General features: G+C 45.5%; 1 protein-coding gene across 1 annotated transcript in view; it reads left to right on the plus strand.

The window, feature by feature from the left end:
- The first annotated feature begins 4,864 nt into the window (after window positions 1-4,864).
- The window catches only part of HMGA1 (high mobility group AT-hook 1), a 31,150-nt gene continuing 22,119 nt past the window's right edge, over window positions 4,865-13,895 (plus strand). The window contains exons 1-3 of the mRNA XM_068265514.1: window positions 4,865-4,977; window positions 7,825-7,927; window positions 8,176-8,235. Of these exons, the coding sequence (XP_068121615.1) occupies window positions 7,835-7,927; window positions 8,176-8,235 (153 nt within the window). The 5' untranslated portion in view covers window positions 4,865-4,977; window positions 7,825-7,834. The remainder of the gene's footprint in view (window positions 4,978-7,824; window positions 7,928-8,175; window positions 8,236-13,895) is intronic.

Raw genomic sequence — 13,895 nt, forward strand, 5'->3', positions numbered from 1 at the left:
TTCCCCTGATGCTGTGCAAAGCATGATGGGATTTCTGATGTTGTTGTTCTCGTTCTGCTGTTTTGGTGCAATTTTTTTTTTTTTGACATTTTGAATTTGACATTTGAAGCCTAGCGTGTGCAGCTGGGAGGGGTAATCAAGACACAGGACAGTTGGAACTGTGTCTCCTGCTCCTTGTCACCTCCTTTCAACCAAAAAGATGGCTGCCCCCATGACAAAGATGGCAGCCCCCATGAATCACAAACATTTGCCTGTTATTTTAAAACAGGGTGGGTAAGAGATTATATTACCTATCTATTCTAATTAACATAACTAATGTAACTTGATGACAGTATGTTTGTTTAGGCTGAAGTTCCCCTTTAAGGAGGGGGGCAGCAAGGGAGAGGTTAGGAGTTAAAGAGAACCCGAGGTGGGTTTGAAGAATATTATCTGCATACAGAGGCTGGATCTGCCTATACAGCCCAGCCTCTGTTGCTATCCCAAACCCCCCTAAGGTCCCTCTGCACTCTGCAATCCCTCATAAATCACAGCCGTGCTGCTGACAAACAGCTTGTCAGAGCTGGCTATGTTTATCTCTATAGTGTCAGTCTGCTGCTCTCCCCGCCTCCTGCAGAACTCCAGTCCCCGCCTGCATCCCTTCCCTCCCTGCTGATTGGAGAGAAGGGAGGGGGGCAGGGACCGGAGCTATGCAGGAGGCGGGGGAGCAGCTGCGACTGACACTACAGATGTAAACATAGCCTCACAGCACGGCTGTGATTTATGAGAGATTGCAGAGTGCAGGGGGATCTTAGTGGGGTTTGGGATAGCAACAGAGGCTGGGCTGTATAGGCAGATCCAGCCTCTGTATGCAGATAACATTCTTTAAACACACCTCGGGTTCTCTTTAAGGGGAGGTTAAGGGTTAGGAGTTAAGGAGGGGGAGCAAGGAGGTTAAGGTTAGGGGTTAAGGGTTAGGGTTCAGAAGGGGGAGGTTAAGGGTTAGGGTTGAGGTTAGGAGTTAAGGAGGGGGGAGGTTAAAGTTAGGAGTTGAGTGGGGAGGTGAAGGGTAGGGGTTAAGGATGGGAAGGTTAAGGTTAGGGGTTAAGGAGGGGGGAGGTAAAAGGTTAGACATAGAGGGGGGGCGGTGAAAGGTTACGGTTAGGGGTTAAGGAGGGGGAGGTTAAGGTTAGGGGTTAAGGAGGGGGAATGTTAAGGTTAGGATTTGAGGGGGAAGGTGAAGAGTTAGGATTAAGGTTAGGGGTTAAGGTGGGGAGGTTAAGGTTAGGGGTTAAGAGTTAGGTGTTAAGGCTAGGGGTTAAAAGGAGAGGTTAAGGGTTAGGTTAAGGAGGAGGGAGGTTAAGAGTTAAGGTTAGGAGTTAAGGTGGGGGAGGGGAGGTTAGGGGGAAGTTAAGGTTTAGGGTTAAAGTTAGGAGTTAAAGGGGTTCTGTGGAGTCCTGTAATAAACAAAAACAGACACTTACCTGGGGCTTCCATCAGCCCCCTGTAGCTGTAATGTCCCGCGCCGTCCTCCTCCGATCACTCGTTCCCCACCGCTGGTCCTGGTATAATTACATGTGTCACACATCTGCGGCTGCGCGGCGTGGCCGCACGCTTGCGCGCTCCCGCTCACGTCTCCGGGAGCTTACTGTGCAGGCACAGTACAAGTAAACCTTGTACCGCGCCTTTCGCAGGAAGCTCCCAGAGCGGGAGCATGCATTATTTGTCTTGTTAGACCAATAATTGACTGGTGCCGGAGGCAGGGAACGAGTGATCGGGACATGACAGCTACAGGGGACTGATAGAAGCCCCAGGTAAGTGTCTGTTTTTGTTTATTGCAGGACTCCACAGAACCCCTTTAAAGGAGTTATCAGGAGAAAATTAGAAAATAAGTGCTATGTGCCTGGGGCTTCCTCCAGCCCCAAGCTCCCAGCATGTCACTTGCCGCAGCTCTGCAGTTAGCCGTTCGCCGCAGCTCCATCCTGGTCCCCGGCGTAGTTCTGCTCCTGTGCAGTCCGTTCCGGCCCACATGGCAGTGATTGACAGTGCCGCTCACGCAGGCGCAGTACAGGCCGACCTGGAGGTCGGGCTGATGTCATCGCCGGGGACTGCGGCGAATGGCTGACTGCAGAGCTGCGTCGAGGGACATGCTGGGAGCTTGGGGCTGGAGGAAGCCCCCGGAAGTAATTAGGTGGGTAAAGCAGGGGAAATGATCAAAAGATGCAATTCACAAACGAGTAGCTATGACTGACATCCTTCTCCTTTGATGAGCTCTCCTCTGCATACAATTAAACTCCTGCATAATTAATTCAAAAGGTTCCATCTTCACATCTAAAATACCTCACTGAATTACTTTACCAACAGAAATCAGCTGGTCTAATCTCTGTCAGAAAAAGTGGGCGTGATTACTCCTTGTTTGCCTTTGTGAATTGTGTAATTACTGAATGTTAGACCAGGTCTAAAAACAGGTCTAAAACATTACACCAAACCATCAGTAGACTAAAAACCATCTGTAGACTAGTCTAAACTGCTTAGGGCTCTTTCACATTACAGCGCATGCAGGAGCCATTCTCCTGCAAACGTTGAATAGGCTGCGGCGTGTCGTCAGGAATCTGCGGTGCAATGCTTAGTAGCAGTGGTAGTAATTAACCTGACGGGAAAACACAAATTCCCGACGATAAAATGCTCCCGGGTGTGCCGTACCGCAACGCATCGAAATGCAGCGTCGGGTGTGAAAGGTAAAATGAAAGTCTATAGACTTTCATTTTACCCTGGTCAACGCAAAGTTTCGACTTTGAGTTGAAGCTCTGAAAAAGGGCTGTAATGTGAAAGAGCCCTCAGTGAATTGAGGCCAACAGCCACAGCAGCTCTAATCTGAGACACTGAAGGGATTGAAACATTGTATAAACTAGCTGATGCTGAAGGAATTGAAACATTGTAACTTTTCCTGAGTGTGTATTGCCTGGACGGCATAATAGGTAAGTACTGTACCAAAAATGTATACATACCTAGGGCTTCCTCCAGCCCCCTCTGGCCTGATCGCTCCCTCGGCACTGCCTCCCCACCCCCCTCCTTGATCTTCTGTACTGGATCCCAGTATCTTTAGCTGCGTGCGCTCCTCCGTCTTGCTCCCGCAGCCAGGAGAGTTTTGCACCTGCGCAGTAGTACTGTGCAGGCGCAGAGCTCCCGGCAATGGGAGCTCCCGACTGCTGAAGATACCGGGAGCATTTATGGAAGATCAAGGAGATGGAGGACGGGGCCGAGGGGGCAATCAGGCCAGAGAGGGCAGGAGGAAGCCCCAGGTATGTATGAATGTTTTTGTTTTGTTTTTGTTACATCTCAAGTTTCCTTTAAAATGCAGCTGACCAGATCAGTACAAGCAGTCACCAAGTCTTTTTAACTGGGATAGCCCTAAACATCCACCAGTGAGCCAGGAATGCTTAGAATGAGCAGCTACCTGTGCTCAGTGTTTGGGCTTTAAAGGACAACTGAAGTGAGAGGGATATGGAGGCTGTGGTATTTATTTCCTTTTAAACAATACCAGTTTCCCTGTAATCCTGCTGATCCTCTGCATCTAGTACATTTAGCTATAGACCATGAGCAAGCATGCAGCATTGCAGCATATGCGTCTGACATTTTTGTCAGATCTGACAGGATTTGCATGCTTGTTCCTGGTTTGATTCAGACACTTCTGCAGCTAAATAGACCAGCTGGGCTGCCAGGCAACTGGTATTGTTTAAAAGTAAATAAGTATGGCAGCCTTCATATCCCTCTCATTACAGTTGTCAGACCTCCCAGGATCGTCCTGAATAGGACGCTAATTGGGCATGTTGCCCTTAAGCAAAATGGCCGCTATGGCAACCCTGCTAGCTGTGGAGAAGTAGCAGAGAGCGAGAGAGAGAAAGAGAGAGCTTCAGCACCAATCAGCTCAAGGGGGGTGGTAGTTAGGACAGCCCAGCCGCATTACCATGACAACCGACCTAAGGAGAGGGGAGGAGGGAGGAGTGAGTATCTCAGGCCACGAGGATGCCAAGACAGTGACACCGGCAATGAGGACTGAGGAGAGCTGTAGCTCTGAATATGATTAGCTGCACACAGCTTGTGACACACAGCAAAGAAAGCAAGTAAACAGAGGTACAGTACATCACCCACAGAAGCATCACATGTGGTTATGCATCTTCAGGCTAAATTGGCACAGTTGGATGGATGTAAACATGTCTAGAAAATCTGGAGGCAGACTTTTTTTTTCCTTTATAGCTAATAGAGAAAAACCCTGTTAGACAGTATAGATAAGGAGCCTTAAATTGAGGAAGAGATTTATTTTTTTGAAAGGACAACTGAAGCTAGAGGGATATGGGGTTTGGCCATATTTATTTCCTTTTAAACAATACCAGTTGCCTGGCAGTTCTGTTGTTCCTCTGCCTCTAAAACATTTGCCCATAGCCGTTGAACAAGCATACAGCAGATCAGGTGACATTGTCAGATCTGACAAGATTAGCTGCATGCTTGTTTCTGGTATTTTTCAGACACTACTGCAGCCAAATAGATCAGCAGGACTGCTAGGCAACCAGTAATATTTAAGAGGAAATAAATATGGCAGCCTCCATATTCTTCACACTTCTTTTTTTCCTTTAAGATGTATGTCGTAAAATATAGCTCAGGGACCAATAGGATGAGGACAAAAAAAATGGCTATCGCTGCTCACTTGCTCATATTTATTAATTAAGGGTCCTATAGGGGTTAGGGGAGCAGAGCTAACCTAGGAAGTAAGACGACATGCAAGCACCAGGGAAAGATGATGCCTGCTGATAACAATAGGAGGAAAGGGTTAAGTGACGACGCCTTTCTTCCCTATGAATTGTAGTCTCTCCCTTCCACCAGATGACATCGCGGGGCACAGACACGCCCTCTCAAGCCTTTAATCTGCTCTGATAGTATAAATATAGGATCAGGGGAGGGGTGGGGGAAATTGTTCTTTCATACCGGAAAAAAAGAGAGTGGGTAAGTATTATGTATTATATTTATTACCAAGGGTTGCATGAGTCTTTGTTCTCTGTTTTCTCCCCCAAATAACCCAATTTCATAGTGAGGTGGTCATTTGTTTCTCTGCCTAGCCAGGATCCACATAAGAGCCTTTTATCTGATGCTCACCGACTGCAGCCATCCCTGATTCAGCACCTGGGCAGTGGCCATGGCTGCTGAGAATGGTGGCTGATAGAGCCATGCTGCCTATGCAAGGTGCATTTAATTGATAAGCATACTGCTGGTGAGGAATAGGTTCCCCCTATAGGGGAGAATGCACAAGATCCTATATGGGGCTGGAGATCAATGAGCTTGTAATGCATGCTGTCAGATGGGCTCTAGTAGAGATCATTCTGCCCTTGTGACAGTCACATTAGCAAATACGAATGTTGTATGGAGCTTATTTCATGCTTTGTGTTCTTCCTGTGGAATGCATGTCTAATTGTATAACCTGTTTGGTTTAGCTTTACAATTTCAACTTCTGCTTTAGCTGAATTAAAAAAAAAAAAATGCAAGGTTGTAAAATGCAAATGATCTTTAATGGCTCATATGTATTCAAAGAGGATATAAATATAGTTAATTCCAGTTCAGGCACTTTTTTATTATGCATTTGATAACACATTACTGTAAGTAACTATTTTAAAACTTTGTAAAAAAAATTAGAAAAAAAGTGGATACTGCGGCTACACTACTTCATACAGCCTGAGTGACTGACAGCTGAGTGCTCATAGCCAGGACAGTTTGTAGGCTAAGTAGCTCTCAGACTCTGTACACACATACAATTTTTATCTCCAATTGACTGGCTAATTTTACCAGTGCCATGTAGTATAATGCTGGGAATACACGGTTCGCTTTTCAGCCATTTAGATGGCTCGATAGATTTCCGACATGTCTGATCTCCCGCCCGATCATTTCGCCGCTCAATTCCGCATTAAACACAATGGAAAAATATACAAAAAATGAGCGAAAGATAAGAGAATCGCCTGCGGAATCAATCAGGGAATCGATCGAGCGGGAGAATCGAGTGGAATTGAGCCATGTATGCCCAGCATAATGCCTGGTACACAATTTCCTTTCAGATAGATGGGTCGAATAGATAATTTCCAACAGGTCCGATCTGATTTTCAATTGGTTTTTCTGATTGATTTTTCCGATCACTTCTATACAAAATTGATCAGAAAAAGTATTGGAAAACAGATTGAACCTGTTGGAAATTATTTATTTGACCCATCCATCTGAAGGGAAATTTTATGATGTGTACCAGGCATTATGGTCAACAAATGTTGAATACTGTGAATATACTGTGTAAGTATGCTCTTATACTACATGGAAGTGGTAAAGTTGGGCAGTTATCCATCTGCAGATAATTTGATGTGTGTATGGACCTTCAGGGAAAGTGTGTGTAAAGTGAATTAAGTAGCCAGAGGTAGCAAACCTCCCCCCCCCCCTAGCTAGTAAGAGGAGACCTCTGTATTAGGTAGGTAAATGCACACCACCCCAGTAAAGGTAGCCAGAAATAACCTCTGGTATTAGGTAGCCAGAGCCTTGTAGCGGTGAGTGAGGTAATGAGTGACACCCTGCAACCATGGAAACCATGATGCCAAAGAGACTTTGTGTGCGTCCCTCCCATCGCCAAGAGACTTTGTGTGCGTCCCTCCCATCGCCAAATCTTCACCCTTGCTCCACCGTGCTCTCTGCATGGCTTATGGTTCTCTCCCCTCCACAACTTCACCCCATGCAGTGGCCCACCTTGCCCACCCATAAAAACGGCCCTGTTCACAGCCACTTAAGGCCTGTACACACACTAGATTCATGTCACCCGACGGGGGTCGGCACCTGGTCCTTTAGACAACATAGCTGGCCCAAGGCAGTACAGATGCGCAGTCCACTCCAGATTTTTGACTGAGGTGGTCTTTTTTGGCGGCCATGCAAGCCATGTAAATTGATGCAAGCCTTTACCAAAAAATCCTAAGAAAAAGAATGGGGGTTGGAAAACTGATTCAGGGTCAGAAAATGGTCAGACTAAGGATGAGGCAGCTCCAGGGAGCAGTGGCTACGCAGGGTCTGCAATTCAGAAAGGGGGTCAGCGCCCTTTAAAGGAGGGAAGTGAAGGGGGCAGAGACCAGGCAAACGCCAAGAAAAGGAAATTGGTTCAGTGGAAGAATTAGTATCCAGAGTTGGAGGAGAGCAGTAGAGATGAAATGAAATTTGTTAATCTATCCAATGTTGAATTGTCACATGATTGTTATTCACCGTTATCTAAAGGTCTCAAGAGTTGCCTTACTGAATGGTTTAATATTAGCACGTTTGAAGCTTATTTGATGGAAGCCACACACAAAATCAAATTTTATACGTTTTTCGCAAGTAAAAATTCAGTAGTGGTGTTTATGGACAAGGCTGAGATTGGGTGTCCTGAGTTTCAACCCAGGCTCAGGGCTAGATCCACGGGGTGAAGAGGAACTGACAACTCTACAGGATTTATTTCAGGAAAATGGGGAGGCGGTGGGGAGACCACTGTAGGTGATGGTTACATGTGCTTGGGCAGGTCTACCTTCATCCCCCAAAAGCCCCAGGGAGCCCTCTGGATATTTTTTAGTAAGAGGTATTGAATAGTGTCAGATTGTGTCTTTAGCACGTCAATATTTCTGAACAGGAAAGGGTGGAAACCTTCTCATTATACCTTTTTGATATGTATGTGACCTGGTAAAGCCATATGTGACTGGTTTGGTGGGGGTGGTAAATGTCCATCTCAAAGGATGGTTTCTACATATTTTAAATAGAAGCTTGGCTCTTTTATCTTGTCCAACCTGTCCTGTTTTTCTGTAGGCACTTCAACATGAGTGATTCAAAAGCAAAAACTGCAGCAAAGGGGGGTTCTACAGAGGAGACCGAGAAGCGTGGTAGAGGTCGTCCTCGGAAAAAAACACAGGTAAGAAGACACTGTTGCGCTACCTTCACACTGCCAATATTGGCAACTGACTGTTGTGATGTCCTACTAGACAGGTCACACTGATGAGTCCTCCATAAAATTGTCTTTTATTCATTCAATGATTTAAAACAAGTGCTATAGTCCATAGTTGTCGCGTGATTGTTATAGGTTCACTAACTTATCTAACTTATGAGATTTCTTCAGTCAAGTAAGATCTGTAAAATTTGTTATGGAATTTTCTTACACAGGAAGCTTCAAAGCAACAAGCAAGGTCATCCTCTCCTTCCCAAGCACAAAGTAATGCAAAAGTGAGTATAATAAAACCAGCCCCTCACAGCTGGTCCACAAGAATGTGATGCTTAAAGAGACTCTGAAGGAAAAAAAAAATTATGCTACAATAATTTGTATGTATAGTACAGCTAAGAAATAAAACATTAGGAGCAGAGACATAAGTCTAATATTGTTTCCAGTACAGGAGGAGTTAAAGAGAATCTATATTGTTAAAATCGCACAAAAGTAAACATACTAGTGCATTAGGGGACATCTCCTATTCCCCTCTGTCACAATTTCGCCACTCCCTGCCGCATTAAAAGTGGTGAAAAAAACACCAAAGCCGGAAGTAGGTTGTTGTACAGTATGTCCACACATAGAAAATACATCCATACACAAGTAGGCTGTATACAGCCTTCCTTTTGAATCTCAATCGATCATTTGTGTGTTTACCCTCTGCAGCTCTCATCCACTGAAGAGTGACAGGCTGATTGTTTCTTCCTGCAGACAGCTCTGCCCGGTGTCTCTAATTCCTCAGGCAGCCAGCTCCTTTTACAGCCGAACAGAGGACGATGTATCCAGCTTGTAAAAGATAAGAGAGCAGAGAGGCTGCCTAATGTAAATAACACACACGGGAGTGTGCATAGAGGGGGCGTGCATAACAGATCAACACTGAAGAGTTGGCAGCCTTCCAGACACAGGGCGACAAATTTGACAGGGGAAAGATAAGTTGATTTATTACAGAGACGGTGATAGTAGAAAGTTCACAACAATTACAGCACCCTGATACTGCGCTCATATGCTGAGTCAGGTGTTAAGTGGGTCACCTCTAAAATTTTATAAAAGATAATGAATCAAACATTCATATTACAGGTGCTAAATTCTAAATAAAACACATTGGCAGGTAGTAACCACATGTATAGTGTCCTTGCTCATATAATGGTTATCATGTGGGAGCGCTCTTCCTAGATGCGTGCAGCCATCAAAATAAAATTCTTCAGTGAAATGGTTAAGCGCTCTTTTCTGCCTGTTCCTTCTTAAACACAGCGAATATGTCATATAATGTGGGCAGCACGGTGGCGTAGTGGTTAGCTCTCTCGCCTTGCAGCGCTGGGTCCCTGGTTCGAATCCCAGCCAGGGCACTATCTGCAAAGAGTTTGTATGTTCTCTCCGTGTCTGCGTGGGTTTCCTCCGGGCACTCCGGTTTCCTCCCACATTCCAAAAACATACAGATAAGTTAATTGGCTCTCCCTAAAAAATTGGCCCTAGACTACAGTACTTACACTACATAATATAGACATATGGCAATGGTAGGGATTAGATTGTGAGCTCCTTTGAGGGACAGTTAGTGACCAGATATATATATATATATATACACTGTACAGCACTGCGTAATATGTCGGCGCTATATAAATACTAAATAATAATAATATAATGAAAAAGCCCCCCTTCGGGGAAAGACTCACCAGACTTCTAGGCCTCCAAGGCCAATGCTCGCATTCGGGGTATTGGCCACCCCGCAGCCTCTCTGGCAGTCCTCTCTCGGCTATTCCCAGTCTGTGTAATCAAAGAAACGAATTCCACATCGCGTAAAAGCGTACCAGTTTATTTAAAAAATGGTTAAAAACAGATCAGTGGTGTGTAACCACTCATTGGGTCAAAAAACTTCATCAAGAAAATGAAACACAGCCAGCCCCTTGTTTGACAAGCTACCTGATTCCAGGTACAGGGGTATGCAGAGATGAGATGCACTGAGCTTGTGACAAGGCGCACGCCTCTGTCATCTAGCGTCCCTCTCCGCAATATCTTACTGGCTAGTGCTCTAAAAGATACCGAGCCTACTGCACACAGACAATCCCGCCGCGTCCAGCGAGCGTTGTGCGCTATGACGTCACTCCGTGGCTCCGCCCAATGTTTCGTTGCCCTAGCAACTCCTCAGAGGAGTTGCTAGGGCAGGGAGGAGTTGCTAGGGCAACGAAACGTTGGGCGGAGCCACGGAGTGACGTCATAGCGCACGACGCGAGCGTCCTGTTTACTATTAGTCAAAGATAACATAATTGAACACAAAATGCAGTTTTAAATGATGGTTTTTATTATTTAGCGAGAAAAAAAACTCCAACTCTACATGGCCCTGTGTGAAAAAGTGATTGCCCCCCTTGTTAAAAAATAACTTAACTGTGGTTTATCACACCTGAGTTCAATTTCTGTAGTCACCCCCAGGCCTGATTACTGCCACACCTGTTTCAATCAAGAAATCACTTAAATAGGAGCTATCTGATACAGAGAAGTAGACCAAAAGCACCTCAAAAGTTAGACATCATGCCAAGATCCAAAGAAATTCAGGAACAAATGAGAACAAAAGTAATTGAGATGTATCAGTCTAGTAAAGGTTAGAAAGCCATTTCTAAAGCTTTGGGACTCCAGCGAACCACAGTGAGAGCCTTTATCCACAAATGGCAAAAACATGGAACAGTGATGAACCTTCCCAGGAGTGGCCGGCCGACCAAAATTACCCCAAGAGCGCAGAGAAAACTCATCCGAGAGGCCACAAAAGACCCCAGGACAACATCTAAAGAACTGCAGGCCTCACTTGCCTCAATTAAGTCAGTGTTCACAACTCCACCATAAGAAAGAGACTGGGCAAAAACGGCCTGCATGGCAGATATCCAAAGCGCAAACCACTTTTAAGCAAAAAGAACATTAAGGCTCGTCTCAATTTTGCTAAAAAACATCTCAATGATTGCCAAGACTTTTGGGAAAATACCTTGTGGATCGACAAGACAAAAGTTGAACTTTTTGGAAGGTGTGTGTCCCGTTACATCTGGCGTAGAAGTAACACAGCATTTCAGCAAAAGAACATCATACCAACAGTAAAATATGGTGGTGGTAGTGTGATGGTCTGGGGTTGTTTTGCTGCTTCAGGACCTGGAAGGCTTGCTGTGATAGATGGAACCATGAATTCTACTGTCTAACAAAAAATCCTGAAGGAGAATGTCCGGCCATCTGTTCATCAACTCAAGCTGAAGCGATCTTGGGTGCTGCAGCAGGACAATGACCCAAAACACACCAGCAAATCCACCTTTGAATGGCTGAAGAAAAACAAAATGAAGACTTTGGAGTGACCTAGTCAAAGTCCTGACCTAAATCCTATTGAGATGTTGTGGCATGACCTTAAAAAGGCGGTTCATGCTAGAAAACCTTCAAATAAAGCTGAATTGCAACAATTCTGCAAAGATGAGTGGGCCAAAATTCCTCCAGAGTGCTGTAAAAGACTCGTTGCAAGTTATCGCAAATGCTTGATTGCAGTTATTGCTGCTAAGGGTGGCCTAACCAATTATTAGGTTCTGGGGGCAATTTCTTTTTCACACAGGGCCATGTAGGTTTTCAGTTTTTTTTCTCACTAAATAATAAAAAGCATCATTTAAAACTGCATTTTGTGTTCAATGATGTTATCTTTGATTAATAGTTAACGGTTTTTGATGAGCAGAAACATTTAAGTGTGACAAACCTGCAAAAGAATGAGAAATCAGGAAGGGGGCAAATAGTTTTTCACATCACTGTATCTGCATGGATGCGCAGAACTCGAATATATGGACTAAATTACACACCTAGCACTCAAAACAGGCAAAGGGGGGTGTTGGCTTCAGTAAGTAATATGTGCACAGATTATTCCCTACTGGACTTTAACCACTTGCCGACCGCCCCCAGGCGGGGGCGGCTGCGGGAGTGGCTATGCAGCCATCGCGTCATTCGGGGACTGGCTCCGCCCATCGTTCACTGTAACCCGCCGGCCGTTCGGAAGCGCCGGCGGGTTACTAGCACCCGGATCGCCGCTGACACATTGTATAATAGGCTTTATAATGTATACAAATCCTATTATACTGGCTGCCTCCTGCCCTGGTGGTCCCAGTGTCCGAGGGACCACCAGGGCAGGCTGCAGCCACCCTAGTCTGCACCCAAGCACACTGATTTCCCCCCCCCCCCTGATCGCCCACAGCACCCCTCAGACCCCCCCCCCCCTGCCCACCCCCAGACCACTGTTTGCACCCAGTCACCCCCCTAATCACCCATCAATCACTCCCTGTCACTATCTGTCAACGCTATTTTTTTTTATCCCCCCCCCCCCTGTGTACTGTATGCATCTATCCCCCCTGATCACCTGTCAATCACCTGTCAATCACCCCCTGTCACTGCCACCCATCAATCAGCCCCTAACCTGCCCCTTGCGGGCAATCTGATCACCCACCCACACCAATAGATCGCCCGCAGGTCCGACATCAGATCACCTCCCAAGTGCAGTGTTTACATCTCTTCTCTCCTCTAAACACCCACTAATTACCCATCAATCACCCCCTATCACCACCTGTCACTGTTACCCATCAGATTAGACCCTAATCTGCCCCTAGGGCACCCAATCACCCACCCACACCTCAGAACGCCCTCAGAGCCCAGCCCTGATCACCTCGCCAGTGCATTGCTTGCATCTATTTCCCCCCTCTAATCACACCTTGAGACACCCATCAATCACCTCCTGTCACCCCCTAGCACACCTACCCATCAGATCAGGCCCTAATTTGCCCCGTGTGGGCTCCTGATCACTCGGCCAAACCCTCAGATCCCCCTCAGACCCCCTTCCGATCACCTCCCCAGTGCATTGATTGCATCTATTTTCCCCTCTAACCACCCCCTGAGACACCCATCAATCACCTCCTGTCACCCCCCTAGCACTCCTATCCATCAGATCAGGCCCAATACATACTGTCATATAAGAGGCCACCCTGCTTATGACCGGTTCCACAAAATTTGCCCCCTCATAGACCACCTGTCATCAAAATTTGCAGATGCTTATACCCCTGAACAATCATTTTGAGAAATTTGGTTTCCAGACTACTCACAGTTTTGGGCCCGTAAAATGCCAGGGCAGTATAGGAACCCCACAAGTGACCCCATTTTAGAAAGAAGACACCCCAAGGTATTCTGTTAGGTGTATGATGAGTTCATAGAAGATTTTATTTTTTGTCAAAAGTTAGCGGAAATTGGATTTTTATGTAAAGGAAGAAAGAAAGCCCACAACGACAGCACCGCTCAAAAATAATTAACAATGTTTATTAATTCATAATTTCAAATATTATATATAGGACATTTAATGAATATTCAAATGAATTAAAATCACTTAAAACAGACCACATGATCCCATTCTTAACAGCTGCAATCAATCCTGCCCAATGAATAACCTATACAGTTAGGTGCATATATATATATATACATATATATATATATATACATATATTGAACCCGGGTTCAGTAAAGTGCAATGGTGAAAAACATACATGTAAGATAAATAGAAACACATGAACTACATATATCACAAAGGTGCAATGCAAGGCAAATAGGTGATACAAATTAGGTGGCCACTAAACAATAAACATATAGGAGCAGCCTATATCTAAAGTGCATAAGAGGAATGTGCAAGGAAAGATACTTAGCCCGGGGAGCAATGAAAAACAGGTCCTCTCCTGCTTCTAAAGCGGGGTGACGCCCGCGGAGCTGCTGGGAATGTTCTGACGGGACCCTCTCCCTATCTTCAGCTGCACTGCCTGGTCTTTTTTCATTGCTCCCCGGGTGTAGGGTATTCATTATTTATTACAACTAGATCTGACCTATATACCTATGTGATTTAGTGTTGTTGTGTACACAC

The sequence above is a fragment of the Hyperolius riggenbachi genome, chromosome 2, assembly GCF_040937935.1.
Source record: "Hyperolius riggenbachi isolate aHypRig1 chromosome 2, aHypRig1.pri, whole genome shotgun sequence".
Lineage (NCBI taxonomy): Eukaryota > Metazoa > Chordata > Amphibia > Anura > Hyperoliidae > Hyperolius > Hyperolius riggenbachi.